Source organism: Selaginella moellendorffii, unplaced genomic scaffold (genome assembly GCF_000143415.4).
Source record: "Selaginella moellendorffii unplaced genomic scaffold, v1.0 SELMOscaffold_98, whole genome shotgun sequence".
Classification (NCBI taxonomy): Eukaryota; Viridiplantae; Streptophyta; class Lycopodiopsida; order Selaginellales; family Selaginellaceae; genus Selaginella; species Selaginella moellendorffii.
In genome coordinates this window covers 150,965-176,028 of record NW_003314359.1, presented here as the reverse complement: position 1 = coordinate 176,028, position 25,064 = coordinate 150,965, and the positions used below count along the sequence as shown (strand labels likewise).

Below are 25,064 nucleotides of genomic sequence, written 5' to 3'. Positions count from 1 at the left end.
AAGAACTATTTCTAGGGTTCTAGGGAAGGGGAGTGTTGGCCATGGCGGCTGCGAACATCGGGATGATGGATGGCGCCTACTTCGTCGGGAGGAATGAGATTCTTGGCTGGATCAACACCACGCTTCAGCTCAGTCTTACCAAGATTGAAGAGGTGAGAATGTGGAGAGAATCCCATCTTATCTTGCAAAATATTTGCTTTGTGGATGCTTCGCAGGCATCTAGCGGGGCGATCTATGTCCAATTGATGGATGCTACACATCCGGGTGTTGTGCCGATGCACAAGGTCTGGAAGATAGACTCTTTGTTTGATTTTCCTAAAAATTCTTTGCTATTTCACTGACAGGTGAACTACGACGCTAAGAACGAATATGAAATGATACAGAACTACAAGGTTCTCCAGGATGTTTTCAACAAACTCAAAATCAGCAAGGTAAAAGCAGTCGGAATAGATCGTGAGAATCTAAAGTTTGTGAACGATTTGGCAGCATATTGATGTGATGAAGCTCACCAAAGGCCGACCCTTGGACAACCTTGAGTTCGTTCAGTGGCTCAAGCGTTACTGCGACTCGGTTAATGGTGGAGCTCCAGCCCCAAGGTATCGTTTCCACTTTTATTTTTCTTGGTTGCTTATTTGATTGTTTCAGCTACAATCCAGTTGAAAGGCGCGAAGCTTGCAGGGGAGGAAAGGAGGCTAGTAAACGAGCATCACACGTCAACTCTGCTGCAGTTTTAAAAGCTTCCAACAATGCCAAGCTCAGTAACTCAACTGTTTCTGCTCCTCGCTCATCTGAAACTCCAAATCCTCGTAAGCTCCTGGTTACACGGCTATCAATCACTGATACATTTTTTACAGTTAAAACCAAGCAACTAATGTCAGCAGCAGTCGTCGTCCCTCCTACTGGATCGGCTCCACAAACGCCAGCCAGACTTTATGCTCTTCAAGAACAGGTACTTGGCAACTTGTTCCAACGTCTTCATACCTACTTGATTTCGCAGATCACGGAGCTCAAGCTGTCAGTGGACAGTCTCGAGAAAGAGAGGGACTTCTATTTCTCAAAGCTGCGCGATATCGAGATTCTGTGTCAGACTCCAGCCATTGAAAATGCCCCGGTACGCTCTGTTATTATGTATTGGCATCACCTTTTTACCCGGATGTTATTTCCAGGCGGTGCTCGCTATTCAAAAAATCTTATACGCTGCGGAAGACAGTGCAACCATCCTTGCTGAAGCACAAGCGCTGGCCATTGAAGCAGAGAGCGTACCACGAACGGCGTTGGACGCCAACGAGGCAGCACTAGAGACTACTCCTGAAGCGGTTTCCAGCACCCGGCGGGAGAGCCTCAAGCGCAAGTCAATCGGAGGCCTGGAAGTAGAGAATCCATCTCCTCGGCAACGCAGGAATTCATGTGGAGGCTCAGCAGCAGCAGCAGCAGCAGCGGTGGGAATAGCATCTGAGGAAACCGTCCTGGGATCCTCACCCTTGAGCGTTCAGTAGTGAAGGTATTTCCTTTTCTTTTCATTTTCTTTTTCTTCAATGACGTGCTCCTTGCTGCCGATGGATAGCTTACCGGAATGCTCGGTATCCAGACGATTGGATATCACTGGCGTCATCCTAGAGCTTGTTCGGTAATCTTCTTTTGTTTCTTACCGCCGTCCTATCGGGCTCGGCGTTGAGAAAAATGGAGCCAAATAAAGAAGTTGCCAAGTAGAAGATTGGCTTGCGGTCGATCTTCGTCATTGCAGTGATTCGGCCTCGAGAAAACCAACGAATCAACCCAAGTATCACTAAAATGATTGTCTAGAGCCCAGATGGAACGAACAAATGCTCTCGCATTCTCAGTTCACGCTCGTAACTTTGTAACTTTGTTGGCCTTGTCAAAGTTTTTTGACGGTGGGGACTTGTTGCCGGGGGCCTTTCGCGCGTACGAGCGTACCCGTGATGCTCTGAAATGATGTGTGCGATTGGATATCCGAGCCGCACTGATCTTGGGCGCAAGCGGAAGCGTCAAACTCGCCACCCAAGTGTGTTAACCAGCAAAGCAAAGAGAGGGCCGACAGGCAGCGCGTAAAATATACAGGGGGCCACGCGCGGCGTGCTGGCGGGCGGGCGAGAATCCATAGCGCTGTTAACGCCACCACCGTTGCTTTCGCGACTTCTTCCCCCGCTCCTTTGCGGTACCAAGTTGCCCTTCCGTACGGGGGCTAGGGTTTAAGCCGTACGGAGGGGGTCTTGGCGGTTAGTGCGAGCTACGCCGGTCCCAGGCAAGTGGACAAGAAACTTCCATTCATGAACGAAAATCGTCCCCAAATCTCTGCTGCTACTCTACTGGCGCTGCTCTGCCGCCCCCCATGACAAAATTTTCTCGCTCGCTGCAGATGTGGTCCACTTCTCTTATCTCTTATCCAACATGATGCGCGCAGTGCACTGCAGTGTAGCAGCCCGATCTCTCTCCCATCCCACGCATTTGATTCCAAAAGAAAAGTGATAAAGGAAAAAATAAAAGAGAGAGAGAGAGAAAGAGGGAGACCAGAGTCAAACCCGGGGTGAGTGTGTGTGTGTGTGCGTCCTGGAGCAACATGAGCCAAGGCTGCAAAAGCCTCGGCCAAAAGGACTACAATAATAACAAAGAGAACTTTGCCAAGAATAATTTTTTGTTTTTCTTTCCCCTGGTCACCTCTACCTGTACGGGCATTGAGAAATTTCTACTGGGCTCAAAGTATTTTGAATTAAAAGTATTATTGTTAATATATTGTTTTCATTTCAAAGACATGCACCAAATCAGAGCAAGATCTCTGCGAGCAATTGTTTAAGCGGGGGGCATATTTGGAGAATTGATACCGGTTCCCGTTGGGGTCAACATTCCCCATGTCCCATACTCCCCTCCAATACAACAGAATTTGTCTTGTATCAAGTTGGCAATGTCACCCCAACTTGCTTGTTCTTTTGGTGAGCAGGAGCTATCACACCCACGCCAGTGACCACCACCACCACCACCACCACCACCACCACCACCCCCCAGGAAAAATTAGGGCGCGCCACAAAATGTTGCAATCAATGTGCGGATTCTCGGTAGTGGTGCACACCAAATGCAATTGAAAAAAGCTTGGGGAACATATAAGGCCAAAGAACAAAGTCCTAGTTACCATTACCACCAGCACCACCACAAGATTTGATCAACAGTGCCCAAAAATCTTGTGATTGATGGCCCGAATCTTGCAAGTCTTTAGGTAGGTCATCATATGCCCACAAACGTTGGATAAGCACTCCCATCCCATACATTCTAGCCCCGCCAAAATCGTCCGCCAAACCAACCCACGCGCGACCGGAGCCGCCGGTGCGCCGGTTGTGGTCGCGAGATCGGATCGAACCCCGCCCGTGCACTGGCACCAAATCTCCCGAGTGTACGGAATGCGCATGGGTTTTGGGACCATGTGCCGTACGGGCGTGGGCCGCGAGAGGAAGGGGGAAAAACACAATAGGTGAGTTAAAAACACGCAAGGGGAAGGGAGAGAACGCGAGAGAGACGCGAGAGAGAGAGAGAGAGAGAGAGAGAGAGAGAGAGCTTTTGGTAGAGCTCAAGGGTTTCTATTATTCTTGGGGAGGAGACGCCATGTCGCGAGAGGACGAGGGCGATAAGCGCGTCGCGGGCATCGATGCTGCCATCCGCGTGGTGCCCGATTTCCCAAAGCCAGGTATAATATCGCTCGCTCTCTATCAGCTCGAATCTCTTGGCGGCGGCATCGCGCAATCGCATTCCTTTTGCCTTTCTCTCCTTTTCTTGCTTGGATCTGTCGATGCGTTGTGTGTAATGCGGCACTCGAGGCCCCACGGTCGTGCATTGCTCTTCCTGGCTGTTAATTCTCTCCCTCCATCTCGTGCCGGCGATCGTGCTGCCTAAAAGGGAATGGAATGGAAATTCCACGATCTCTGTCGCTCGCTCGCTCGCCCGAGAAAGTGTGTGCTCGTCCGTGTTGCCCAAATTATTTTTCCTCACTCCGCGAGGTGGGATTATTTTAAGCGCGGCATCGCGGTCATGTCATTACGGGGTTGTTTTGTGATTGTTTTTGTGATTGACTTTTTGCGAGTGGTGTTGCGGAAATCTGCGTGCGCCGCGTCTCCGCTTTTTCTCCGCTGCGCCTGCGAATTCTTTGCGCATGCAAGGCGAAGCTCCGGCTGGAATGATTTGATTGCTCGTGGGAAAAATGCCAGGGATCAAGTTTCGAGACGTGACAACTCTTCTGAGCAACTACAAGGCGTTTAAAGACACCATAGACTTGTTCGTCGAGAGGTACTCGGACAAGAAGATCGACGTAGTCGCGGGTAAGTTTCACCTCCCTGCTTTTGTTCCCTTTCTGCTGATTAATCTCTTCAACTTTTCCTTGATCCAGCCATTGAAGCTCGTGGATTCATCTTCGGTGCGCCTATCGCTCTGGCGCTCGGTGCCAAGTTTGTACCGCTCAGGAAGCCCGGAAAATTGCCAGGTACTGGTAAAAGTCGGTTGTCCCTGGGACGTTTTGATTGATGCTGTTGGGATCCCTTGGTGATCAGGCGAAACCATTTCCGAGGCCTACACGCTAGAGTACGGCAAGGACTGCATGGAAATGCATGTTGGAGCGGTCACTGCGGGCGAGCGAGCGCTCGTCATCGACGACCTCATCGCGACAGGCGGTACGCTCCGGGCAGCGATCAGATTACTGGGTAAACGAATACTGTTGCTTCGTCCTTGTTCGTCCTCCTCGTTCGCTTTCTTATGCTCTTTTCTCCTTTTGGTTTGTTTTCTACGAGCAGAAAGAGCCGAGGCGGAGGTGGTAGAATGTGCTTGCGTTATCGGATTGGTAGACCAGAAGGTACTCTCGATCGCCTGGCAACTTGCGCCTCGCTCTCTCTCTCTCTCTCTCTCGCTCGCTCGCTCGTAGTACTTTGGATTGATTCCAGTGCGCTTCTGTGCTTGTGTCTGTGTACTTCAGGGACAGGAGAAACTGGGTGGTACTCCGCTGTTCGTTCTGGTAGAATGCGAGGGCGATTAATAATTTGGGTGTGTTGGAATTCGCAGCTCTCGAGTTACTATCGAGGATGATCAAGCCAAAAAGTTGCTAACGAACGACTGAAAGAGAGAAGAAAGGGAGGAAAGAAATGATGAAAGAACAAAGGCCGCATTCATTTGAAAGCTAAACTATTCTTTTATCTTTGGGATTAGATGTAATCGGGGTTTAGATGTGCCACGCGGATGGGTTAGGGCTTTCTTCTCGGGTGTTTAGGGCTCGTCGTCTCGTGGAAGGTGCGTTGGGTGCGATGCTTGGATCGATCGATTTGCCTGCGCGCGCGCATTTCAATCCGGGGGATTGAGGATTGACAGCCGCGATCCGTGGTGTGCAGCGGCGATGGAGAATTCGGATATGTTTAATGCAGCTACCAAGCAGCAGACGTTCCACGATTTCCTGGAGCGGATGAAGCATCCATCAGCTGCCGATCTCGTGCGCTCCATCAAGAGGTCTGCTGGCATTTCTTCATTGTCGTTTCGATCTGATCCCTTCCTCTTTCGCTGAAAAATGGGATCTTTTCGACAGCTTCATTGTGAATTTCATGAGTAGCCCGATTGATCCGGCAATGGACAGCGCCAGCGCGCAGGATTTCCTGAGCACGACGGAGGTTGCGTTTAGAGCGCATCCCTTGTGGGCTGGAGCCACGGAAGAAGAGCTCGAAAACGCCGCAGAGGTACGTAAGTCTGTCCTCTCGCTGTTCTAAAAAAACTTGATAGAGCTGTGCAGGGACTTGAAAAGTACGTGATGACAAAGATCTTTACGCGAGCCTACTCGCCACTCCCGTCGGATTCTCTCAAGGACCAAGAGCTCTCGGACAAGATCAGCTTGCTACAACACTTTATCAAGCCGGAGCACCTCGATCTTCCTCAAAGTTTTCAAAACGAAGCATCATGGCTGGTAAGTTCTTTTTTCCGCTTCCGGTGACTTCATGGAATTAAGAGCCTATGATAGATCGCCGAGAAGGAGCTCCAAAAGATTAACAGCTACAAAGCTCCGAGGGACAAGCTGGTGTGCATCCTAAACTGCTGTCGAGTGATCAACAATCTCTTGCTCATGGCCAAGAGCGGCACGCCTCCCGGAGCTGAAGAGTTCCTTCCAGCTCTCATTTACGTCGTTATCAAGGTTCTTTTCGACTCATGTTTCTTTTCGACTCATGTCTATGTAAGAATGGACTAACCAAAAGCTTCCAACGTTTTTGTCAGGCTAATCCACCGCAGCTCCATTCAAATCTCCAATTTATCGAGAGATACAGGCACAGCTCCCGGCTGGTTGCAGAGGCATCCTACTTCTACACGAGCCTGGTATCGGTGGAATCATTCATCGAGAAGCTGGACGCAAAGTCACTGTCAATGGACGAAGCTGAGTTTGAGGAAAGGATGCAAAATGCTCGGTCAGTCGTGTTCCCGCCGGGCCTTCCTTCGACACCACCCGAGAAGTTACTGCTGCCGAAAGAGAAGGAGGGTTCCATTACGAAGCCGGACGAAGCAACAAAGAGAACAGCAAAGGAGAGCTCGGAGCTCTCTGTGGCAAAGTTGGAAGCCGGGGGAGCGTCCGGGGTCGTGGAAGCGGACAGAAGCGGTCAGCTTGCAAAGGAGTACCCGTTTCTCTATGCGAGTGCCGGAGACTTGAGAGTCGAAGACGTCGAGTCTCTGCTCACGCAGTACAAGGAGCTGGTCCTGCGATATGTTGCGCTCCGCAAAGGCCTGGAAAGCATTGGAAGAAAGCCGGCGATTGTCGAAGAGCCTCCATCTCCAGCCCCTGCTCTAGCAGCTCCAGTTCCAGCTCCAGCTCCATCCGAGACGATCGCTGCTCAAGACGGTGGATCGACGTGCTCCAACTCGACAATCGACGATGCCTTGCACGACTCCATCCCGGAGCTCTCGTGGGAGCGGCCGCACGACGAGGAGCAGTGGGAGAAAGTTAACGAGCAGCAGAGCCATCACGGTGGTGGTGGAAGTGAGGCCAACGATTCGGACCCGGTGGTGATCACGTAAGTAAAAGCTTGGCTATGAACAGGCGGGAAAGAAGGTATTTGAATTTCGAATTTGGAGAGAATGTGCGGCTCATTGTTGAAAATTTCAGGTGGCTGTCACTGAAAGACGTGAAACTTGTGTGAATCCGATCGATAGCCGAGGAGAAGCTTTCTCTCGATATCAAGTAAAGCAATGCTAGAATTTCGCTGGAAGAAATCGTGGCTTAAGAGAAGTTCTTCCATAGCGTGATCTCGGAAGAGTTTCTTTGCAGGGAGAAATTCGCCAAAAGATGGCCGATCTTATTGGAAGGAATGGTTTTGGGAATATGCTGGTTAATAAATCTGTATGAACAAAGAAATCGCTTTGTACAAAGAAAGGAAAGAAGCTCCCTTGAGCGTTGCAGTGTCAAGGAGGATTTCTTCTAGCCTAGTGTTCTTCTTGGCCGAAGGTATTCTCCCCGCTGTACGTGAAGTAGAGGAATCCATCCTCGTCCTTGTGCTCCTCGTAGATGGTCGATATCAATGCCGCTACAAAAGGAAAGGAACAGTGTAAATCAATATACGTGGGATTACGTCTCGACGGCTCATACCAGTCGGCGGTAGCGTGTTCTTGACGAAAACGAAGATTGCCTTCTCCGGAGTCACTTTGATCCTCTTCCGGATCACATAGACGAACTGGCCAACGGTTAAATCAGCCGGGACGAGGTACCTGCGAGCAAGAAGATCGCGCGAAAGCTTTAGAGTAATTCCCAGAAGAGAGAGAGAATTGCGTAAGCTTTAGAGTAATTCCGGAGTCCGAGAGAGAGAGAGAGAGAGAGAGAGAGAGAGAGAGAGAGAGAGAGAGAGCGCTTACTTCTTCTTATCGATCTCGCCCATGTCGGTCTTGGCGGCCCTCTCCACAATTACCTGATAGGATCCATAAAGGAATCAGGGAAACAAAAAGGAAAAGCTCTACTCACGGGCACTCGATCGGGGTACTTCTCTTTGATCCTTGCCGCCTCCTTCTGCCTCTTCTCTGCGAGATTATCGAGCTAAGAAAAGAGATTCTCGGCGAGGAAAGAAAGGCGCTCACCGAGTGGGTGCTCCTGCTTGAAGATGCTCGCCGCCATGGTCGATCGATCGATCACAAGCAATCCAAGGCCGCCTTCTCGCTCCCTCTCACGCAATCCCTAAGGGCAATCCTTCTCAAATTATTTAAAGCCTCGAATAATGAAAAGGGACCACAAAATTAAAAACCTAATGTCTGAGCCCGGGTTCGAACCGGGGACCTCTAGTGTGTGAGACTAGCGTGATGACCAACTACACCACCCAGACACAACTGTTTAAACCCTTTAGAGCGTTTCTTCTAGTTGTGATTTTGGGTGTGAAGAACCCTAAAAACAGAGCTGGGAGGGAAAGAGGGATTCTTTCGCGAGGGAAATGGCGGCACAGAGAGCTGGCCGCCGCGGGCAGGAAATGGCGGACGATGAAGCTCACACTCCCTTGCAAGCGATTCTCCTGGCGGACAGCTTCACGCAGCGCTTCCGGCCGATCACAATGGAGCGCCCTAAGGTACGCTTTGTGTGACTCTAATAGTATGGCAATTCATTGGAATTCTAGGTGCTACTCCCTCTCGTTGGCGTTCCGATGATCGACTACACTCTGGAATGGCTCGCCTCGGCCGGCATTGAGGAGGTGTTCGTGTTTTGCTGCGCTCATGCCAAGCAAGTCACGAGCTATCTCAAGACATCGCGGTGGAACTTCAAGCTCACTTGCATCCAGTCCGATGACTGCGTGAGCGTTGGCGATGCGCTCCGCTCGATCGATCAGAGAAATGTGGTACGTAGTTTGCTAGAAGTTTGTGCTCTAGTTGACGATGAGTTTCTTCGTCCAAGGTTCTGGGAGACTTTGTGCTTGTAAGCGGCGACACTGTGAGCAACATGCCGCTCAAAGAAGTTATACAGGAGCACAAAGCGCGAAGGACGAAGGACAAGCTAGCCGTCATGACAATGGTTGTCAAGCGCTGCAAGCCATCACCATTGACGCATCAGACGCGCCTTGGCAATGAGGAGCTCGTTCTTGCGATTGATCCGGCTACGAAGCAACTTCTCCACTATGGTGCTCCCAACAAGCAACGCCAATCGATCTTGCTAGACAAAAATTTGCTGGCTGGCAGGCAAGGTGTCCGGCTTCACCTCGACATGCAGGTTCGTTCTTTTTATTTTATTTTATTTCATGAGGAGGTTTCGGATATTCAAGTTATTGCTTTTCACAGGACTGTCATATCGATATATGCTCGCCGGAAGTTCTGATGCTTTTTACCGACAACTTCGATTACCAGCAGATGCGGAGAGATTTTGTTCGAGGGCTGTTGAGCGACGAGGTATCCAAACATTTTGGTTTTATAATATGAAATGCTTAGTTAAGTATACGGGTTTGCCTGAAGATCATGGGAAACAAGGTGTACACTTACGAGATTTTTGAAGACTATGCTACTCGGATCGACAACTTTCGAGCGTATGACGTCGTTAGCAAGGATGTGCTACATAGGTGGACGTATCCCATTGTTCCTGAAGTTTCCTTCTCGGACTCGCAAGCCACTGTGAATCTGGATCGGTGCAACAAGTACAGAGAGCAAGGTAGTCTTTCTAGACTTGACCTCTCTAATTCTTTTTCTTTTGCCAGGTGCTACCGTTTCTAGAAATGCATTGATCGGCGAAAATACGTTCCTTGGGCAGGGTACTACAATTGGCAGTCACAGCAAGATCAAAAACTCAGTTATTGGCCGGGGATGCAAAATTGGTGAGAATGTGATCGTGGAAGGAAGCTACATTTGGGACAATGTGACAATAGCCGACAATGTACAAGTTATTCAGTCTATCATTTGCGACGGTGTCCTTGTCAAAGCCGGCGCCAGACTAGAGCCTGGAGTTGTTCTCTCGTTCAAGGTTAGCTATACTATCCGGTTTATACCATGACCTTGTGTAGATATGGTACAGGTTACCATTGGTGAAAGCTTCACGGTACCACAATACTCAAAAATATCTCGTGTTCCTGAACCCACGGAACAAGATAGCAGCGATGAGGAGCTTGAGTATGCAGATTCAACTGGTGACGATTCAGGTGGAAGGATTTGTTTCGAACCTAATGCCGACATTTTGATATCGTCTATGGTTGCAGACGATCGGAAGAAGGAAAACTCCGTTGGCAAAGACAATGTCAGGCAGTCTTGGTCTAGTCAAGAGGTGTGGTTTGTATATGTTTCTTCTCAGACATATCTGCAAACAAAGTTCAGGTAGGACAAGACGGAGCGGGTTATCGTTGGTTTAAGGACGCAGTCCACGACGAAGAATGGAAGCAGTCTGTGGCAGCCATCAGCGGTGAGAAAATCAAGGAACTGATGGCCAAACAAGAGCAAGAAGAAGATGATATCCAAGATGTCGATGTCATTCCCGAGGAGAAACTCTTAAGTGACGAGGAAGAGAGCGTTGACGAGGACGACAACTTTGAAAAAGAGGTAAATCTTGTTGGTTCTTTTTGACGAAAATGTTGATGGATGTGTGATCTTAGGTTGAAGAGAATTTCAAGCGAGCGGTGAACGGAGTGAAGCTGGAGAACGTGGTTCTGGAAGTCAATTCCCTGAAGTAAGTGCACTTTTGTCACTCTACTCGTTAAATAAGACGTCGAAATCTCAGATTGGGATACAATAAGGCGTTCTCAGACTGCGCTGGAGCAATGTTTAGAGCCATGCTGAACCTGGCTCTTGAGACGCCACATTCTACTGCCGGTTTGTTTTTTTTCCACTTGTGTAGTCTCTTAATGTGCAGTCATTTGTTTAGCCGAGCTCTTGTCGACAACGAAGCAAGTCATCTCGAAATGGTCGACGCTGTTCCGCAACTTCTTAAAGTCCGAGGACGACCAGGTAGCTCTCTTTTGTCTTTCTTTACCATGTCGTCACCGATTCTCTCCCGTTTGTAGATCGAAGTTCTCCTTAAGTTCGAGGAGCTGTGTCTCGAGAGCGCTTCTGAATTCTCTCCACTGTTTTCCAAGGTAACTCTCGCTTCGTCGTCACTCCCGCATAGATTTAATCCCGGAAAGCACAACCTCAGGTGGTGGAGGAGCTCTATGACAAGGACTTGGTGTCGGAAGAAGCGGTGATGTCCTGGGCGTCGGAAAAGGCCGGAGCCGAGGAAGCGGACAAGGTGTTCTTGAGGCAATGCGAGAGCTTCATCAAAGTAAGCTTCTTTTTTTATTTCCATCACTTTTATATCACTGATCGATCCTCTCTTTTCAGTGGCTTAACGAAGCCGAGGAAGAAGAAAGTGAGGAGGATTGAGAAGAAAAGCATCAAAAAAATGTTCGTCAATGTTTTGCCAAGGAAACTGAGTGTTATAGTTCCAATTTTGCCGATAATCAGCTTAACTATTGTATTGTTTTGATTCATGGGACTATGGCATGTAACCTAATCAAAATCTCACATAGTTTCGAGTTCTTCGTGGTTTTGGCGGAATGGCTATGGCAATGGCCGCCGCGGCGCCTCGCACGGTCCAGGCGCTCGAATGCGGGGCCTCCGGCAGCGAGCTTCCTCGCATTGCGAGAATATCGGCCAGGTTTCCATCTAGAAAGGGTTTTAGGGGTGGTTTAGCGGTCGCGGCGAGAATGCGCAGGAATTCGCCGCTCGTTCGATGTGCCGCGGCGCAATCTGCGTCGGCATCGCCCCGGCCGGCAATGCAGCCGCGATTCATCCAGCACAAGCAGGAGGCCTTCTGGTTCTACCGCTTCTTGTCGATAATCTACGACCACATCATCAATCCGGGGCACTGGACCGAGGACATGAGGGATGATGCGCTCGAGCCGGCGGATCTGAGCGACCGGAACTTGGTGGTGGTGGATGTTGGCGGTGGCACCGGATTCACGACGCTGGGGATTGTCAAGCATGTGGACGCCAGGAATGTTACCATTTTGGATCAGTCGCCACACCAGTTGGCCAAGGCCAAGGAGAAGGAGCCGCTCAAGGAGTGCAAGATCATCGAAGGGGACGCGGAGGATCTTCCTTTCGGGACCGACTACGCCGATCGATACGTTTCGGCTGGGAGGTAAGCTTTTTCTTGTGCACTTTTCTTCCTCCATGGTTTTTTTTCTTGGAGCATACAGTGTTTTCTGTGTATTGGATGCATGCGTGGAGCTTTTTTTCCTGGCAGGATCACGGGATCTAGTTTGTACTGGATCTTCTCAGCCATTCCATGTTTTAGATTTGCGCGAGATCAGATCGTCTGCTGCTTTACGTGATCAAAGTGATCTTGCGTGACTGTGGACCGGTGCCTTTAGTTCTTTAGTTTTTCACGTGAGACCACCGTTTGGCTTCATGGCATGGATCAATGTTCTGGGATTTCCTGCTAACGCCTGACTTGAAGCATGCATCAAGGATTTACTGCTAAACGGTGAAAGGTCTGACTTTGATCGAAACTTTCTTCTTTCTCTGCAGCATAGAGTACTGGCCCGACCCTCAGCGAGGCATCAAAGAGGCGTACCGCGTGCTCAAGAAAGGTGGAAAGGCGTGCTTGATCGGTCCCGTCCACCCCACCTTCTGGCTCTCGCGCTTCTTCGCGGATATGTGGATGCTCTTCCCCAAGGAGGAAGAGTACATAGACTGGTTCACCAAGGCAGGCTTCCAGGACGTGCAGCTCAAGAGAATCGGACCCAAATGGTACCGGGGCGTGAGGAGGCACGGATTGATCATGGGCTGCTCGGTCACCGGCGTGAAACCAGAAGCTGGCGACTCTCCTCTGGATGTAAGTTTTGCTGTGCTCTTTGGCTTAAGTTTTGTGTTGATCTTTCCTCTGTTTTGTTGATCTTCCAGCTTGGTCCCAAGACCGAGGACGTTCAAGCTCCCAGCAATCCTCTAACGTTCTTCTTCCGGTTCCTCGTTGGTGGGATTGCTTCGCTCTATTTCGTGCTGGTTCCCATTTACATGTGGCTCAAGGATTTGATCACTCCAAAGGGTCAACCTATCTAAATCCTCATGTTTTTTGGTTTTTTCTGTAAGATCTATCACTGTAATTGAAGAACGGGCGTTGATTGCATTATCCTTCTTGGAAAACATTTCGTGCACTATGCTACAAGTGATGAATCTAGTGTCACCTGCGAAAACAGCCCAGGATCATGTTCTTCATCATTGACAGCATGAATTTCAAACCCGCAGTGCCACCGGGGAAATACGATAACACGTAGTATAGCAACGCTAAAATCTGCAAGGCTCGACTCAAGCTGTGATGGAGTAGACAAAAACAGGAGCTTGATTACCTCAATACCGGAGAAAAGCAAACAAAGAAGATAGCTGTGCATGATCACGGACGAGTAAATCGCTCCCACCATGCTTCCTACAAACGCAACAGAGAAGGGTAGTCTCTGCAAAAGCAAACTCGCAGAGCTCAGCTCACAGCGAAAGAGTAGAAACATGGAGTTCATTCACCTCTTAGTTTGTTTCCAAGTAGATTAACCCGACGATCGGTACCTCTTTCGACATCATGTGTGCGAGCTGGGCTCTGGGGCCTTTCAAGGCGAAGAAGGAACCGATGACAAGGCAGCTGCCGAGGGAAAAGCACGAGGCAAACTTGGCGGGCATGAGAACGATGAGCGGCAAAAACATGACGAGAGAGATGAAGATGAAGAAGCAGCCGGCCCCGAGCATGATGCTGAAGTAGAGCAGCTGGTTTCGCGATGGCAAGCCGCCTGTGGCAGCCGTCTGGACGTTCCCAGGCAAATTTGTCACCCTCGTAGTCACCCTGGAAGAAAACATTTAGAGCTAAAGATCTGATCAAGAGAAAGAAGAGCAAAAAAGAAAAAAGAAAAACAGCTAATGATCTGATCCAAAGGATGCGAGCAGAGCAAATGCTACTTAAAATCCAAGAACAGTAACGCATGAAGCAGCAAGAATGCTTTGAAGCTACTGAAAGGAGCAAGAGCTCTAGATGGAAAGATCCACTAGCTTGGAAAATTTTGAGAACTTACGTGTTAAACGCGGATCTAAACGCCCCCGCCTCTTGGTCGTGGCTGACAGTAGCTGCGGCCGATCCTCCTCCTCCCATGGCATAGGCCTTCCAATCCGAGAGAAGCGATGGCGTTTCGGTGGCCGCCACAGGCGCCGCCTGGGCGCCGCCTCCAAACTGGAACATTCCTCCTCTTCCCTCCTGGAAATTCCTCCAGCGCTAGCGCCAATCGAATCCTCTCTTCCGCCGATCGATCCAGAAGCGGCATTTGCGCGACGCCATGGAGGGAAGGAAGACGAGACAAGAAATCAGGGTTCACGCCTTCTCCTCGTGCCAAATAAGCCCTAGATGCCACGTGCTGATCGGCCATTCGCCACTCTTCTGGGGTTTAGGGTTCTTTGCGAATGGAGGAGGACGCTGGATCTTGGGAGGTATGCGGAGGCTAGAATGCGAATCGCTGGGGGAGATTTGAGGGAAGAATCTCTCGTTCCATGGTTAGAGGCAGCGGCAGATCGTGGAGGATCACGCTCAAGGATAAATTGACGGCTTCCGAGGTCACGAAGATTCTCCAGCAGCGGGATTGGGAGCAGCAGCTCGAGGGGATCCTCTCCGAAGGAAGACGAAAAGAAGGAAGAGGAAGAGCCGCCGACGAAGAAGGAAGGAAGAAAATCTCAGGAGAAATCTCCAAAGAAGAGAGGAAAGATTTGCCTGGAGGAGGAAAGAGAGAGTTCTTAGTAAGAAGGAAGGGGAAGCCTTGGCTAACGAGCAACGTCGTCAGCGCGGTGCTGTGGAGCAATGCAAAGCGCAACACTGGAGTAGACGCGGAGACTCTGCTTGGATTCTACAGATGGGCCGAGAAGAAAGCTTCCATCGGTGGGAGCTGGCAAGCGCTCCACTGCCTCTTCCCGGTGCTCTTCAAGGCTGGCTTGAGCGTGGAAGTTGGCAGAGTCGCGAGGCCGCTTTTCAACAGTGGTTTGAGGCCGAACTTGGCCATCTGCTCGATCATGATCCGGGGCTCCGTGGCTAGCAGGGATCTGGAGAACGCCCGGGTGATGATTGAGAGTGTGGTTTCCCGAGGACGAACGACGCTCCCTGCCAGTGACTTCAAGTTTATCATCAAGGCCTTTTGCAAGCTCGAGAAGATGGAGAGTGTGCTTCGGTACTTTGGCTGGATGGTTGATGCTCACGGGCCGGACGAGGTGACTTTGAGAGTCGTCATGGTGGCTCTTTGCGAGAGAAAGATGGTGGAGGAAGCGTTTGAGATTTACGAGACGGTGGTGGATAGAGGCTATCCCGTGGGTGATACGATCGTCGGTATCTTGGTCGGGGGCATTTTATCTTCCAGGCCGCTCACGGAGGTCTACGCTCTGTTCGACATGCTAAGCACCGGAGGAGACATTGCCTTGGACGCGTCCACTCTTCGGACGATAAGGGACCGCGTGCTGCTCCAGGAACGCAAAGTTCATGCTGCCGAGAGAGAACTCGGATTTTCGGACACCGAGCTCTGGAGGTCACTTGAGAGATTGAAGGCGAGAGGCTTCGAGCCGACGTTACCAGTTGTGTTCCAGAACGTGTGCCACAGAATACAAGCGTGGGACGCCAACGAGCTCCTGCGACTGCTGCTCGAGAAAGGTATGGTTTTCGAGAGCCAGGTATACGAGATCGTCATTGAGTCACTCTGCAAAGCGGGGTACCCCGACGACGGGCTTGTTCTCCTCAAAGAGATGGCTCTTCGGCGAGTTATACCGGGAGCAGCAACTTTCAACACTGTCGCGGATGGTTTTGCGAAAGCCGGACGCTTGGAACAAGTGAAAGAAGTTTACCAGGGCATGGTGGAGGCTGGGTATACGCTTCGAGCGTCTGGCTATGGCATCCTCATTTCGTGCCTGTGCAAAGTCGGCAACTTTGACGAGGCTTACAAGCTTCTTCACACGATGCGGCTAAAACGATTCAAGCGGAAAGCCATCGCTTACAGCACGATTATCAACTGGCTGTGCAAGCTCAACCGGGTGGAAGAAGCTCGAGAGCTGATTGAGAAGATGGCACGCTACGCCCCTCCAGACGCTCTCACGTACGGGCCTATTGTGGAGCGGCTGTGTAAGACGAAGAGGATCGACGATGCACTGGCCACTGTGGAGGAGATGGCGACGAGAGGTATAAAGCCGGATGCTTTCATATACAACTTTGTCCTGAGTGGACTCTGCCAGGAGGAGAAAGTGGAGGAGGCACGCTTGCTTTTCGAGAAGATGGTGAAGCAACGGATCAACCCCAACGTCGTGACTTACAACACCCTGATCAACGGCCTCTGCAAGGCCTGGCGGATCGAGACGGCTTACGAGCTGTTCAAAGAGATGGCCGGGAAAGGATACGTTCCAACGGAGGTGTCTTACAACACTCTCATCGACGGGTTTTGCAAGAAGAAGGATCTGGTCGCTGCGAAGGACGTTTTTGACAAGATGGTCCGCAGTAACTGCGTCCCAAACGTGGTCACGTACACGACTCTGATCGACGGGCTTTCGAAGTCGGGCAAGGTGCAAGCAGCAGCCGAAGTCCTGGACGGCATGGTGAAGAAAGGCGTCACTCCGAATGTTGCGACGTACAGCTGCCTCATCGATGGTTTCTGCAAGGTGCGGAGAGTGGACGAGGCGCACAAGCTCCTGGAGCAGATGGTCACACAGGGGATCGCTCCGACGGTCGTGACTTACAACATCCTTCTCAACAGCCTCTGCCGCGCGGACAAGCTCGAGGACGCGTTCAAGCTCTTCCGGGGCATGGCACAGAGACGGTGTCACCCGACGGTGGTGACTTACAACACCTTGCTGAGAGCTCTGTGCCACCACAAGCAACTCGATGGAGCTCACAGGTTGTACGCCGAGATGATCGCCAAGGGATGTCCCCCCGACGCGATAACGTATGACACGCTTGCTTGGGGGTTGACCAGAGCTGGGAAGGTTCACGAGGCGCAGGAACTCATGGAAAAGATGAAACTTACGAAACGCAATCCCTTCGGTCGAAGCTCACAAGGAAAGGCATAGGAACAAGGTACTTCTTTTCTACTTCTAACCGGTTTACTTGTCGAAGCTCACACTTCTTCTCTACTTAGTTTTCTTTTTCTGCACGACTAATGCTTCGTTTTAGTTGGCTGTGGCGAAGAGCATGCTCGTGATCGCGACTGGATTTACACGTTTTGCTATCGGTGAACAACTTTCTTCTTAGACAATCCAGCCAACTTTTCGCGACAAGCGAAGGTTCCGTATTACTGGCGTAACTTGAGGGTCCATTGCTACGCTAGTGGACCGTCGACTAAGCATTCTTTTAGTTGCGTTTCCAGGATTTCCTTGCGAAATTCTTAGAGCTTTCCCAGCAAGCTTAGGGGATCTATAAGAGAGGCTCCTTGCTCGCTTATCTGCGGGAGGAATGAGGAAGTCTGGTGGCCACTCGGTGCAGAAGTCGAAGACGGTGGGACCTCCGCCGCAGCAGAAGCGAACGAGCTCAACTCAAGCCGCCTCTCCAAGCTCGGATTTTTCTCCAGGCTACGGATCACAGCAGCAGGAAGGGATTTGCGAGTTCCAGGATGTGCTCGACTTGCTGCAGAGAAAGGGTAAGGCGTGCTCGTTTTATTCGTTTTTCTAAACTTTGTGAATCCCAGGAAGAAAGACGAGCAAGAAGGAATTGGGCAAGGCTCTCGCGTCGCTGGGCTACAACGCCACGCAGGAGGAGCTCCAAGAGATGATCGACGGCGTCACTGCCGGAAGCGACGATCCCTGCCCTGTCGATATCTCATACTTCATGGAGTTAATAGCCAAAAAGATGAAGGTAACTTTAGCCATATGCTCACGAGGAAACTGAAAATTTCGTCTTTTGGGAGTGTCCCCACAGGATGAAGATTCGTCTGTGAGATTGAGAGAAGCGTTCGCGAACTTCGACAAGGATAAGAACGGATTCATCTCGGCATCAGAGGTTCCGTGACAGATTTTTCTTTCTCAAACTTCCGTGCTAATTGGATCCTCCAAATCTTTTTTCGCAGCTCTCGAATGTGCTCAAGACGATGGGCCAAGACCTGACTGACAAGGATTTGGATCGGATGATCGAGCTCGCTGACATCGACGGTGACGGCCAAGTAAACTACGAAGAATTTGTGAACATGATGATGGCCAGGAATGAATAGGAGTTAACAGGTGGTGGAATATTCTCTCCCGCGTTTGGAATGGATATTTCGGCGTTTCTTTTAAGCATATTCTGGTACGGCGTGGTACATTCTGTTGTGTCCTCTTTTACAGGGCGTGGGCGATTTAAACCAAACGGGAGTGGGCGTCAAGAAAAACATTTGCCCATGGCTATGGTTGCTGCGTGAAGCGAGGATTGCTGGAGGATTAGGGTTAGGGCTTTTGCGCAGCGGGGGAGTGGCGAGCAGCTCGATCGGTGGCCCGGCGCATGCGCTGTGATGAGAAATCCGCCCCGCTGCCCCGCAGCCGGACTGGACGGAGGTAATTTCTTGCCGGCGCCGCTAGATCCATGCGCGACAAGCTACATTCTCGCGCTGTGGCGCCGCTAAGCTGGCAATGCGGGTAGATCTCACGGATCTATAGCTGCCTGGGCGAGAAATGTCGTTTAAGAATTTCATCCGGGACATCCAGGAGCTCAAGGGCGGGATTGGCAGCATTTCCAGGCGGAGCTTCGAGGTGAGGCTGTCGCAGCCCCAGCAGCAGCCACACCACAGGTCTCGCTCCTCGTCGCTCGCCTCTGTCGGTGGCGATCCAGCGGCGCCGCCGGATCACAGGAATGAGATGTCTCGGCAGAGCTGCTGGGCCAACATGCCGCCGGAATTGCTGCGAGACATCATCCAGAGGCTCGAGTCGAGCGACAACGTGTGGCCGTCGCGGAAGAACGTGGTTGCATGCGCTGCCGTGTGTAGCACCTGGAGGGAGATCACCAAAGAGCTTGTCAAGTCCCCGGAGCTCTCTGGAAAGCTCACCTTTCCAGTCTCCCTCAAACAGGTAATTCATTCCTTACTCTGTGCATTGTCTCTTCTTCTCTTCCTTTTTGTTTCCAGTGTTTGCTCGATTCTAACTTTGCTGGATTGGAACTTGTGGCTTGTCTCTGTGTTTGTGTAGCCTGGGCCAAGGGATGCAACAGTTCAATGCTACATCGAACGGGACAGGACGACTGCTACATACAGGCTGTTCCTGGGCTTGACACCAAGTATGTCTTCTCTTTCCTGGACAGCTCTCGCGAAGTTGGTTGAGATTGTCTTTTGCGTTTGGTGGTCTCAGCACTGACGGAAAACGGGAAATTCTTGCTGGCCGCAAGGAAGTCGAGGCGGGCGACCAGCACTGACTACATCATCTCGATCGACCCCGAGGACATGTCTCGGGGCAGCAGCAGCTGCGTTGGAAAGCTGAGGTAGCACTGAAGTTTTCCTCCGCCGCGTGTTTACGTTGTTTTTAATCACAGGTCAAACTTCCTGGGCACAAAGTTCGCGATCTACGACACACAACCGCCCCACAGCGGTGCGATCGCGTCAACAAATCGTGCAGGCCGCCGAGTTGCTGCAAAACAGGTGTCCCCGAAGGTCCCCGCGGGAAGTTACAACGTTGCGCACATATCCTACGAGCTCAACGTGCTGGGTACGAGGGGTCCGAGGCGCATGCAGTGTACTCTCCACGCAGTCGGTGCCGTGTCCATGGACTCCGACTCGGAAGGCATGGCAGTACCGGCGTCCACGGAGCTGTCCGGCCACCACGCCGACGACTCCTCCTCCTTCACCTTCATGTCCGCAAAGCCCAGCGCCGCAGCCCCGGTGGCCGACGACGCCGTCGGCGAGCCCGGCTTGAGCAGCAGCGGCGGCGATCGGTACGTGAAGGGCGATCCTCTGGTGCTCAAGAACAAGTCTCCCAGGTGGCACGATCAACTCCAGTGCTGGTGTCTCAACTTCCGGGGCCGGGTCACTGTTGCTTCCGTGAAGAACTTCCAGCTGGTGGCAGCGGCGGATCAACCTCCGGCTCCTGTTTGCCAGGGCGAGCAGGACAAAGTCCTGCTCCAGTTTGGGAAGATTGGTAAGGACATGTTTACGATGGATTACAGGTACCCCCTCTCGGCATTCCAGGCGTTTGCTATCTGTTTAAGCAGCTTTGATACGAAGCTGGCTTGCGAGTAGCCAGCCATTGCTGGGCGCCTTGCTATTGCTACACAGGTACTGGTTGTAGTTCGTTTTTCTAGTTTTGTCTCGTGTAGAACTTGTAAGCTGATATTCATCTTTAAAACTCCCTTTCTTTTCTTCGTCTTTTATGTTTGAGTCACTTCTTTCATGCAAAGAAGCCAAGAAGAAAGACAAAATAGTCCAATCCAAACCTTATATATACAAAAAAAAAAACTCTCGGCCAAGCAAGATGGGAGATTGCCCCACAAGAGCTCTCACAAGAGCTCTCACGTTGCTGCGAGACAAGTGGTGGACACTCGTCCATTTTCCTTGGAAACTCGTCCATTGTCGTTGTCCCTTGTTGTGTCGCTTGTGTCCGGCGTTCCAGAGCTTCCACCGGAGGTATCGCTGCTTGCATTCTCGCTTGCTTGATTGGAATTGGAACATTGTCCACCATTCGTGGCACCCGTGGTAGTAGCGGCAGTAGCAGTGGCAGTAGTGATCGTAGTTGTAGAAGTAGTGGAGTATCTTAAAACTTGCGATGTTCTAGCACTTGAAGGAAACTGGAACAAAGCCGAAGTTAACGGTGGCGGTGGCGGGGAGAACCTCCGCTTTTTCGATCTGTCGTTCCGCCTAGACGAGGAAGGATTCCCTGACAACCTGAACATTGCTTTATTACCGCATCACGACAACAGGAGCTTGGTTCTTTGTGATTTACCTGTCTCGTCGTTTAGCCAGGAATCTCTGTAGCGATGCACTTCTGACCTGTGGAAGCCCTGCTCAGGGTCAGGAGACAAAAATCCTTGCATAGAAAAGCACACCAAGTACCAGGTTCCGTGCAGCTTTCGTCGGGTAGAGCTGAAGCCGAGCTTAGATATATTTGAGGAGCTTGCTGGTGCTGCATCGGGTACTTTAGCGTGGCTTCGGTTTGTTGGTTAAGCTCTCGTTGTTGTTGTTGTTGTTGGGTTGCTCTAGTAAACGGCGGATGGCCAGGCACTGAACTTGTCGGAACGTGAAACGTTTTACTCGCGGCAAGAAGCATTATAGCTTGTGCCTGTTAAAACTGATGTCATGCTTTGAAAAAATCGATGGCAACAAACACGCTTTCGCTGACCTTGTCAAGCGGGACATCGTCGTACACGTTCACAATACCGGAGTAGAAAATGGTCAGCTGGGCACTGTGAGGCTTTGTCGTTGACGCGGGTTTAGAACTAAAGAGCCAAGAGTAGTGTAAGACTACTTGTCAAAGCAAACTTGCCTACCTCAGCGGGTTACGTTTCGCATCGGGATTGAGAACTGATAACGTCGGGGCAAGAGATCCAAAGCATCCGGCGAGCGGCCTAGGATCAGAGGCGTTGTTAGATGGACAAGAATCTGGCATGCTTTGCTGAGAGACCTTGTCCAGTAATTGTTTGGTGTGACCAGCAGCAGCTGCTTCAGCCGGAGGGGCCTGCAAGGAAAGAAGAAGAATAAAAGGATCTCTCGGACTCAAAAAGAAAAACTTCCAAGGATTCGCGATATGCTTACGTTCGCGGCACTTCCCGGGTTCTTGGAGGAAGGGCCTACCGGATTGGAAGGACAAAGCAAACTCCTCAAAGACAGCACTTGCTGGATCGCCTGTGCCTTGTTCCAAGACGGCCTGCGCATTCCTAGCAAGTAGCAAAGAAAAACCATCAAAATAATTCCCCACAAAGAAGAGAAGCGACACACGAGCTTACCCCGTTCCTTGAGATAGCGTCTACAGTCCTCCCGCGTGAGCTGCCTGATATCCAGCTCCGTGAGCTCCTCCAGCGGCCTGAGAGGCGCGGGCACCTCGGCCGCCGCGGCTGGAGCAGGATTACCGGTGACCGCGACGCCATTGCTAGAACCGCAACCTAGAATCGAGGCCGCCATGGAAGGCGCAATGCTGCTGTGGAGAATGCAAGGGATGTTAGCCTAGAAATCGCCCCGCCGGAGCCGAGAAGACGCCGAATTGGGGAGACGAGCTCGCCGAGGATGAAAGCGCGCATCCATAGAGATTAAAATTAGGGCGGCTTTAAACCGGCCACGTCAACAGTGGGATCCGCGCGCCACGTGGCAGTCCAGCCCATTCCGAATATCCGATATATCCGTTTTTAGTAGACGACACGCTGTTTACCCATTCCTACTTGTCAAACGACACGCCATGTACCCTTCCCTACGTGGCGATTGGACACATCTGGGCCGTCCATCACCGCTTCATATGGTTCTCCTTTTAATTTTTTTTCTCGCCATTCAATGAAGATTTTGGGCTCCTCTTCTCCCGTCCTCCCGCTCACGCTCCTCCTCCTCGTCGCGATTTTCCTCCTCTCTAGCGTCAGCGAGCTCCAAGATCTCCTCTTCTTCTCCAGGTTCGCGCGCCTGCTCCACAAATCCGCGGCGCTCCATTGCTCCGCCGGCGATGCTCCCGGCGATCGCGGGCGGCCTCCAAGATCGCGCAACGCCAGCGCCGGTGCGGTGTCGTGCCCGCGATATTTCGCGAGGATTCGAGAGCACCTGGCCCCATGGCGATCGACTGGGATCACGAGGCGGAGCCTGGATCGCCGGCAGCGGCTGGGGTCAATGCGCGTCGCGATCCTCGGCGGCCGGATGTACGTCAGGGCGTACGGCGATTGCCCGCAGAGCCGCAGCGTCTTCTCGCTCTGGGGCTTGCTCCTGATGCTGGAAAGGTTTGGCGATCGCGTCCCCGACGTGGAGTTTGTCTTGAATTGCAAGGATCGGCCCATCGTGCCCAGGGATGGATCCTATGGAGGCGCCCCGGCCCCGGTTCTCAGCTATTGCAGCCATCGCCATAGCCTCGACATCCCTTTTCCCGATTATTCCTTCTGGGGATGGTAAGGTTTAGAGATTTTTCTTCTCTTCTCTCTTGCAAATCTGTGTTTGGTCGTCGCATTCCAGATTTTCCTGTAGTTTTCTGATCGATTGAAATCGGTCTGATTGGCTGATTGACTTGGTGTGAAGCCGTGATCATTCATTGTACTTTTTTCTTGGGTCAGGTCTTTTTTCTCCGCTTTAAAGTTTGTTCTCTTTGAAAGAAACAAATATTCTCTGACAAATCCGTGCTAGGCCGGAGGTAAACATTCGTCCCTGGGAGCAAGAATCGCAGGAGATATTCCAGGGATCCCAGGACGTTGAATGGAACAAGAGGCAGCCCCTTGCGTTTTGGAAAGGGAATTTGAGAATGGGGAAGCTTAGAAATCTCCTGGCTCGATGCAACTCCACCGAGTTTGGCACCCTTGTCTTTGACCAAGTAAGCATTTGATCGTGGTAGTTTTATTAAGCTGATCGTGTCCAATGGTACAATTACAGAACTGGATTGCTGAAGCCAACGTTGGATACGCAAACTCCAAGTTGTGCAAACAGTGCAACCAAAGGCACGGCTATAGTCCTCTGTTGTAGCTTTGAAAGCTCTTCTAATGCTCTTCCAATGTTCCACTTTCAGGTATAACATCTATGCTGAGGGAGCAGCATGGTCGGCGAGCCTCAAGTATAAAATGGCTTGTGGCTCCACTTTGCTCTATTTGGACTCGGAGTACGATGAGTTCTTCACAAAAGGTTTGCTCCCAAACATCCACTTTATGCCAATCTCTTCAAAGGAGGAGGAGATGTGCCAATCTTTGAGAGATGCGGTCAACTGGGGAAACTCCCACGCGCATGAGGTATATATGTATAGTTTTTAATCACGAAAAGCACTGATCATCGCCATCAAATTTGAGATTTTGCCAGGCACAGAATATTGGGAGAAGTGGACAGGCTTTCATGCGAGAGCAAGTTAACATAGATCAGGTATACAATTACATGTTTCACCTTCTGTCGGAGTACTCCAGGCTGCAAAGGTTCACTCCGGAGATACCCAGAGGAGGCCGATTTTTTTGTAGAAGAGCTCTCCAATACATTGCAGAGTTGTATGGCAAACAAAATTACATTGGGGCTCACAAAAGAGTCGAAGACTCTGAGCCATGCACAATGCTATTTAACATTACTTCATAGATTGTATAAAGGTAAATTAATATTTTTTATTATCATGAAAAAAACAGGAAAAGGCATAAAATTTGTTATCTTCTTTTCTTCAGAATTTCTAATTTTAGCTTTAAAGCGAAGGAGCAATGCACCTTATTGTTAAGCTTCATGTGAACTTATGATAGCAGGAAACTAAAAGATGGGAAGTTTAGTGTGTTTATTATGGATTCAAGCATTATTCAACTTAGTGCCTGCCACCAAATTTGTCGAGTCTCCAGGTTATAGATGAAAACATTTCCCTCTCCTCTCACAACAACACTAGAGAGCACAATGCAATCTGGTTGGGGCTTGCAATACACTCCAGCCGCCCAAAAAACATTCCCGTAACTGTCCTTGATAACCAAATTTCCATCCTGTTGTTGTATAGCGTAGCATCCAGCAGAAGGATGATAATCATGTTTGCTCACCCAGATTTCCTGGTGGTTACTCTTTTTCCTTAGAGCTAATCTGCAATCTATACGCAAAGTCAACCTGTAGAGCCCATTCAAAGAATTGATACTATTCCCTTGTAGAAGATAAGATCCAGGTACCTTGGCCTGGCTCCCTACAAGCGAGCTTTCGAAACTCCAGCAGCTCCCTTGATCACCATCAGTTTCGTCTGTAATAATCATTGACGAACTCCTTGTATATAAACTGCCACCATTAATCACTGATGAATTCCTTACATATAGATTGCTACCATAAATCATAAATGAATTCTTTGCATATAAAGTGCGATGATTGTAGACAACAAGCTGATAGTCGATTGCAAAATGCAAGTACTCCGTGCGTATGCATCCACAGAAGGTCAAGCTATTTGGATCACTAGCAGCATCCATGAAGATCTGTGCAGCAATCCGAAAGAGTGAATTCCTTACATATATGGGACGAAATATGTAGGGGATTGAGGGATCAGCAACACAG

The 25,064-nt window shown here is 50.6% G+C and overlaps 12 protein-coding genes and 1 non-coding gene across 15 annotated transcripts; 9 read left to right on the top strand and 4 right to left on the bottom strand.

The window, feature by feature from the left end:
• The first annotated feature begins 22 nt into the window (after positions 1–22).
• Positions 23–1,881, top strand: LOC9636410 (microtubule-associated protein RP/EB family member 1A). Its single transcript, XM_024663364.1, has 9 exons — positions 23–152; positions 216–284; positions 345–431; positions 487–596; positions 646–806; positions 855–949; positions 998–1,111; positions 1,167–1,501; positions 1,565–1,881. The coding sequence occupies exons 1-8, from the start codon at positions 42–44 to the stop codon at positions 1,494–1,496; spliced, it is 1,077 nt and encodes a 358-aa protein (XP_024519132.1). The 5' UTR covers positions 23–41; the 3' UTR covers positions 1,497–1,501; positions 1,565–1,881.
• Positions 1,882–3,518: 1,637 nt separating this feature from the next.
• On the top strand, positions 3,519–5,186 carry LOC9636409 (adenine phosphoribosyltransferase 3). Its single transcript, XM_024663342.1, has 6 exons — positions 3,519–3,694; positions 4,212–4,322; positions 4,391–4,483; positions 4,551–4,700; positions 4,791–4,849; positions 4,970–5,186. Exons 1-6 carry the CDS (start codon positions 3,613–3,615, stop codon positions 5,027–5,029), a joined length of 555 nt encoding a protein of 184 aa, XP_024519110.1. The 5' UTR covers positions 3,519–3,612; the 3' UTR covers positions 5,030–5,186.
• A 17-nt stretch (positions 5,187–5,203) lies between these two features.
• LOC9651430 (vacuolar protein sorting-associated protein 9A) lies at positions 5,204–7,375 on the top strand. The gene is made up of 7 exons (XM_002989488.2): positions 5,204–5,280; positions 5,379–5,493; positions 5,570–5,717; positions 5,771–5,941; positions 5,996–6,166; positions 6,247–7,072; positions 7,127–7,375. The coding sequence occupies exons 1-6, from the start codon at positions 5,217–5,219 to the stop codon at positions 7,036–7,038; spliced, it is 1,461 nt and encodes a 486-aa protein (XP_002989534.2). The 5' UTR covers positions 5,204–5,216; the 3' UTR covers positions 7,039–7,072; positions 7,127–7,375.
• On the bottom strand, positions 7,333–8,211 carry LOC9636408 (autophagy-related protein 8d). Its single transcript, XM_002989430.2, has 5 exons — positions 8,089–8,211; positions 7,976–8,031; positions 7,870–7,922; positions 7,607–7,725; positions 7,333–7,544 (listed from the first exon to the last, which is right to left on the bottom strand). The coding sequence occupies exons 1-5, from the start codon at positions 8,123–8,125 to the stop codon at positions 7,444–7,446; spliced, it is 366 nt and encodes a 121-aa protein (XP_002989476.1). The 5' UTR covers positions 8,126–8,211; the 3' UTR covers positions 7,333–7,443.
• A 45-nt stretch (positions 8,212–8,256) lies between these two features.
• Positions 8,257–8,330, bottom strand: TRNAV-CAC. The gene has a single exon. It is a non-coding gene; the product is annotated as a tRNA-Val (tRNA).
• A 57-nt stretch (positions 8,331–8,387) lies between these two features.
• On the top strand, positions 8,388–11,430 carry LOC9636407 (translation initiation factor eIF-2B subunit epsilon). Its single transcript, XM_024663339.1, has 14 exons — positions 8,388–8,567; positions 8,616–8,834; positions 8,891–9,202; positions 9,271–9,378; positions 9,442–9,634; positions 9,681–9,943; positions 9,995–10,240; positions 10,291–10,512; positions 10,566–10,639; positions 10,691–10,782; positions 10,835–10,917; positions 10,974–11,045; positions 11,105–11,230; positions 11,290–11,430. The coding sequence occupies exons 1-14, from the start codon at positions 8,436–8,438 to the stop codon at positions 11,329–11,331; spliced, it is 2,184 nt and encodes a 727-aa protein (XP_024519107.1). The 5' UTR covers positions 8,388–8,435; the 3' UTR covers positions 11,332–11,430.
• A 31-nt stretch (positions 11,431–11,461) lies between these two features.
• LOC9651429 (2-methyl-6-phytyl-1,4-hydroquinone methyltransferase, chloroplastic) lies at positions 11,462–13,081 on the top strand. Its single transcript, XM_002989486.2, has 3 exons — positions 11,462–12,091; positions 12,481–12,787; positions 12,856–13,081. Exons 1-3 carry the CDS (start codon positions 11,505–11,507, stop codon positions 13,009–13,011), a joined length of 1,050 nt encoding a protein of 349 aa, XP_002989532.2. The 5' UTR covers positions 11,462–11,504; the 3' UTR covers positions 13,012–13,081.
• Positions 13,056–14,308, bottom strand: LOC9636406. Of its 2 annotated transcripts, XR_002990825.1 has the most exons (4): positions 14,007–14,307; positions 13,468–13,780; positions 13,299–13,403; positions 13,056–13,243 (listed from the first exon to the last, which is right to left on the bottom strand). XR_002990825.1 is itself a non-coding variant. In XM_024663343.1 (3 exons), exons 1-2 carry the CDS (start codon positions 14,168–14,170, stop codon positions 13,471–13,473), a joined length of 474 nt encoding a protein of 157 aa, XP_024519111.1. In that variant the 5' UTR covers positions 14,171–14,308; the 3' UTR covers positions 13,269–13,403; positions 13,468–13,470. The 2 variants fall into 2 exon arrangements, 1 of the variants encoding a protein (XP_024519111.1); XM_024663343.1 differs by lacking the exon at positions 13,056–13,243 and having other exon boundaries at positions 13,269–13,403; positions 14,007–14,308.
• Positions 14,309–14,381: 73 nt separating this feature from the next.
• LOC9636405 (pentatricopeptide repeat-containing protein At1g63400) lies at positions 14,382–17,226 on the top strand. Its single transcript, XM_002989485.2, has 2 exons — positions 14,382–17,026; positions 17,123–17,226. Exon 1 carries the CDS (start codon positions 14,476–14,478, stop codon positions 17,017–17,019), a length of 2,544 nt encoding a protein of 847 aa, XP_002989531.2. The 5' UTR covers positions 14,382–14,475; the 3' UTR covers positions 17,020–17,026; positions 17,123–17,226.
• Positions 17,227–17,266: 40 nt separating this feature from the next.
• Positions 17,267–18,239, top strand: LOC9636404 (calmodulin-2/4). The gene is made up of 4 exons (XM_002989484.2): positions 17,267–17,585; positions 17,634–17,800; positions 17,864–17,944; positions 18,012–18,239. Exons 1-4 carry the CDS (start codon positions 17,402–17,404, stop codon positions 18,150–18,152), a joined length of 573 nt encoding a protein of 190 aa, XP_002989530.2. The 5' UTR covers positions 17,267–17,401; the 3' UTR covers positions 18,153–18,239.
• A 349-nt stretch (positions 18,240–18,588) lies between these two features.
• LOC9651428 (tubby-like F-box protein 6) lies at positions 18,589–20,267 on the top strand. Its single transcript, XM_002989483.1, has 4 exons — positions 18,589–18,981; positions 19,099–19,186; positions 19,258–19,387; positions 19,439–20,267. The coding sequence occupies exons 1-4, from the start codon at positions 18,589–18,591 to the stop codon at positions 20,139–20,141; spliced, it is 1,314 nt and encodes a 437-aa protein (XP_002989529.1). The 3' UTR covers positions 20,142–20,267.
• On the bottom strand, positions 20,239–22,123 carry LOC9636403 (protein TIFY 4B). Of its 2 annotated transcripts, none has more exons than XM_002989428.2 (7): positions 21,842–22,123; positions 21,651–21,772; positions 21,386–21,573; positions 21,238–21,334; positions 20,952–21,177; positions 20,842–20,899; positions 20,239–20,783 (listed from the first exon to the last, which is right to left on the bottom strand). In XM_002989428.2, exons 1-7 carry the CDS (start codon positions 22,014–22,016, stop codon positions 20,411–20,413), a joined length of 1,239 nt encoding a protein of 412 aa, XP_002989474.1. In that variant the 5' UTR covers positions 22,017–22,123; the 3' UTR covers positions 20,239–20,410. The 2 variants fall into 2 exon arrangements, with proteins under 2 accessions (XP_002989474.1, XP_024519108.1); XM_024663340.1 differs by having other exon boundaries at positions 20,589–20,783; positions 20,842–20,888; positions 20,945–21,177.
• Positions 22,124–22,379: 256 nt separating this feature from the next.
• Positions 22,380–24,319, top strand: LOC9651427 (O-glucosyltransferase rumi homolog). The gene is made up of 5 exons (XM_024663278.1): positions 22,380–22,975; positions 23,208–23,391; positions 23,451–23,515; positions 23,584–23,800; positions 23,868–24,319. Exons 1-5 carry the CDS (start codon positions 22,380–22,382, stop codon positions 24,129–24,131), a joined length of 1,326 nt encoding a protein of 441 aa, XP_024519046.1. The 3' UTR covers positions 24,132–24,319.
• Positions 24,320–25,064: the final 745 nt, after the last annotated feature.

Excerpts from the sequence above, each read along its gene's own strand:
- LOC9636410 (XM_024663364.1), top strand. The coding sequence starts at position 42 with ATGGCGGCTGCGAACATCGGGATGATGGATGGCGCCTACTTCGTCGGG. Across the intron at positions 153-215 it reads GTCTTACCAAGATTGAAGAG|GCATCTAGCGGGGCGATCTA; the intron begins GTGAGAATGTGG and ends GATGCTTCGCAG. Across the intron at positions 807-854 it reads ATCTGAAACTCCAAATCCTC|TTAAAACCAAGCAACTAATG; the intron begins GTAAGCTCCTGG and ends CATTTTTTACAG.
- LOC9636409 (XM_024663342.1), top strand. The coding sequence starts at position 3,613 with ATGTCGCGAGAGGACGAGGGCGATAAGCGCGTCGCGGGCATCGATGCT. Across the intron at positions 4,484-4,550 it reads GAAGCCCGGAAAATTGCCAG|GCGAAACCATTTCCGAGGCC; the intron begins GTACTGGTAAAA and ends CTTGGTGATCAG. Across the intron at positions 4,701-4,790 it reads GGCAGCGATCAGATTACTGG|AAAGAGCCGAGGCGGAGGTG; the intron begins GTAAACGAATAC and ends TTCTACGAGCAG.
- LOC9651430 (XM_002989488.2), top strand. The coding sequence starts at position 5,217 with ATGTGCCACGCGGATGGGTTAGGGCTTTCTTCTCGGGTGTTTAGGGCT. Across the intron at positions 5,494-5,569 it reads CTCGTGCGCTCCATCAAGAG|CTTCATTGTGAATTTCATGA; the intron begins GTCTGCTGGCAT and ends TCTTTTCGACAG. Across the intron at positions 5,942-5,995 it reads AAAACGAAGCATCATGGCTG|ATCGCCGAGAAGGAGCTCCA; the intron begins GTAAGTTCTTTT and ends AGCCTATGATAG.
- LOC9636408 (XM_002989430.2), bottom strand. The coding sequence starts at position 8,125 with ATGGCGGCGAGCATCTTCAAGCAGGAGCACCCACTCG. Across the intron at positions 7,923-7,975 it reads AGTACCCCGATCGAGTGCCC|GTAATTGTGGAGAGGGCCGC; the intron begins GTGAGTAGAGCT and ends GGATCCTATCAG. Across the intron at positions 7,545-7,606 it reads GAACACGCTACCGCCGACTG|CGGCATTGATATCGACCATC; the intron begins GTATGAGCCGTC and ends TTCCTTTTGTAG.
- LOC9636407 (XM_024663339.1), top strand. The coding sequence starts at position 8,436 with ATGGCGGCACAGAGAGCTGGCCGCCGCGGGCAGGAAATGGCGGACGAT. Across the intron at positions 8,835-8,890 it reads CGATCGATCAGAGAAATGTG|GTTCTGGGAGACTTTGTGCT; the intron begins GTACGTAGTTTG and ends TCTTCGTCCAAG. Across the intron at positions 9,203-9,270 it reads GGCTTCACCTCGACATGCAG|GACTGTCATATCGATATATG; the intron begins GTTCGTTCTTTT and ends TGCTTTTCACAG.
- LOC9651429 (XM_002989486.2), top strand. The coding sequence starts at position 11,505 with ATGGCTATGGCAATGGCCGCCGCGGCGCCTCGCACGGTCCAGGCGCTC. Across the intron at positions 12,092-12,480 it reads CGATACGTTTCGGCTGGGAG|CATAGAGTACTGGCCCGACC; the intron begins GTAAGCTTTTTC and ends CTTTCTCTGCAG. Across the intron at positions 12,788-12,855 it reads CTGGCGACTCTCCTCTGGAT|CTTGGTCCCAAGACCGAGGA; the intron begins GTAAGTTTTGCT and ends TTGATCTTCCAG.
- LOC9636406 (XM_024663343.1), bottom strand. The coding sequence starts at position 14,170 with ATGTTCCAGTTTGGAGGCGGCGCCCAGGCGGCGCCTGTGGCGGCCACC. Across the intron at positions 13,781-14,006 it reads TTTAGATCCGCGTTTAACAC|GGTGACTACGAGGGTGACAA; the intron begins GTAAGTTCTCAA and ends GTTTTCTTCCAG.
- LOC9636405 (XM_002989485.2), top strand. The coding sequence starts at position 14,476 with ATGGTTAGAGGCAGCGGCAGATCGTGGAGGATCACGCTCAAGGATAAA.
- LOC9636404 (XM_002989484.2), top strand. The coding sequence starts at position 17,402 with ATGAGGAAGTCTGGTGGCCACTCGGTGCAGAAGTCGAAGACGGTGGGA. Across the intron at positions 17,801-17,863 it reads TAATAGCCAAAAAGATGAAG|GATGAAGATTCGTCTGTGAG; the intron begins GTAACTTTAGCC and ends GTGTCCCCACAG. Across the intron at positions 17,945-18,011 it reads GATTCATCTCGGCATCAGAG|CTCTCGAATGTGCTCAAGAC; the intron begins GTTCCGTGACAG and ends CTTTTTTCGCAG.
- LOC9651428 (XM_002989483.1), top strand. The coding sequence starts at position 18,589 with ATGTCGTTTAAGAATTTCATCCGGGACATCCAGGAGCTCAAGGGCGGG. Across the intron at positions 18,982-19,098 it reads TTCCAGTCTCCCTCAAACAG|CCTGGGCCAAGGGATGCAAC; the intron begins GTAATTCATTCC and ends GTGTTTGTGTAG. Across the intron at positions 19,187-19,257 it reads GTTCCTGGGCTTGACACCAA|CACTGACGGAAAACGGGAAA; the intron begins GTATGTCTTCTC and ends TGGTGGTCTCAG.
- LOC9636403 (XM_002989428.2), bottom strand. The coding sequence starts at position 22,016 with ATGGCGGCCTCGATTCTAGGTTGCGGTTCTAGCAATGGCGTCGCGGTC. Across the intron at positions 21,335-21,385 it reads GCGAAACGTAACCCGCTGAG|TTCTAAACCCGCGTCAACGA; the intron begins GTAGGCAAGTTT and ends TTGGCTCTTTAG. Across the intron at positions 21,178-21,237 it reads ACGATGTCCCGCTTGACAAG|GCACAAGCTATAATGCTTCT; the intron begins GTCAGCGAAAGC and ends CAGTTTTAACAG.
- LOC9651427 (XM_024663278.1), top strand. The coding sequence starts at position 22,380 with ATGAAGATTTTGGGCTCCTCTTCTCCCGTCCTCCCGCTCACGCTCCTC. Across the intron at positions 23,516-23,583 it reads TGCAAACAGTGCAACCAAAG|GTATAACATCTATGCTGAGG; the intron begins GCACGGCTATAG and ends TTCCACTTTCAG. Across the intron at positions 23,801-23,867 it reads GAAACTCCCACGCGCATGAG|GCACAGAATATTGGGAGAAG; the intron begins GTATATATGTAT and ends AGATTTTGCCAG.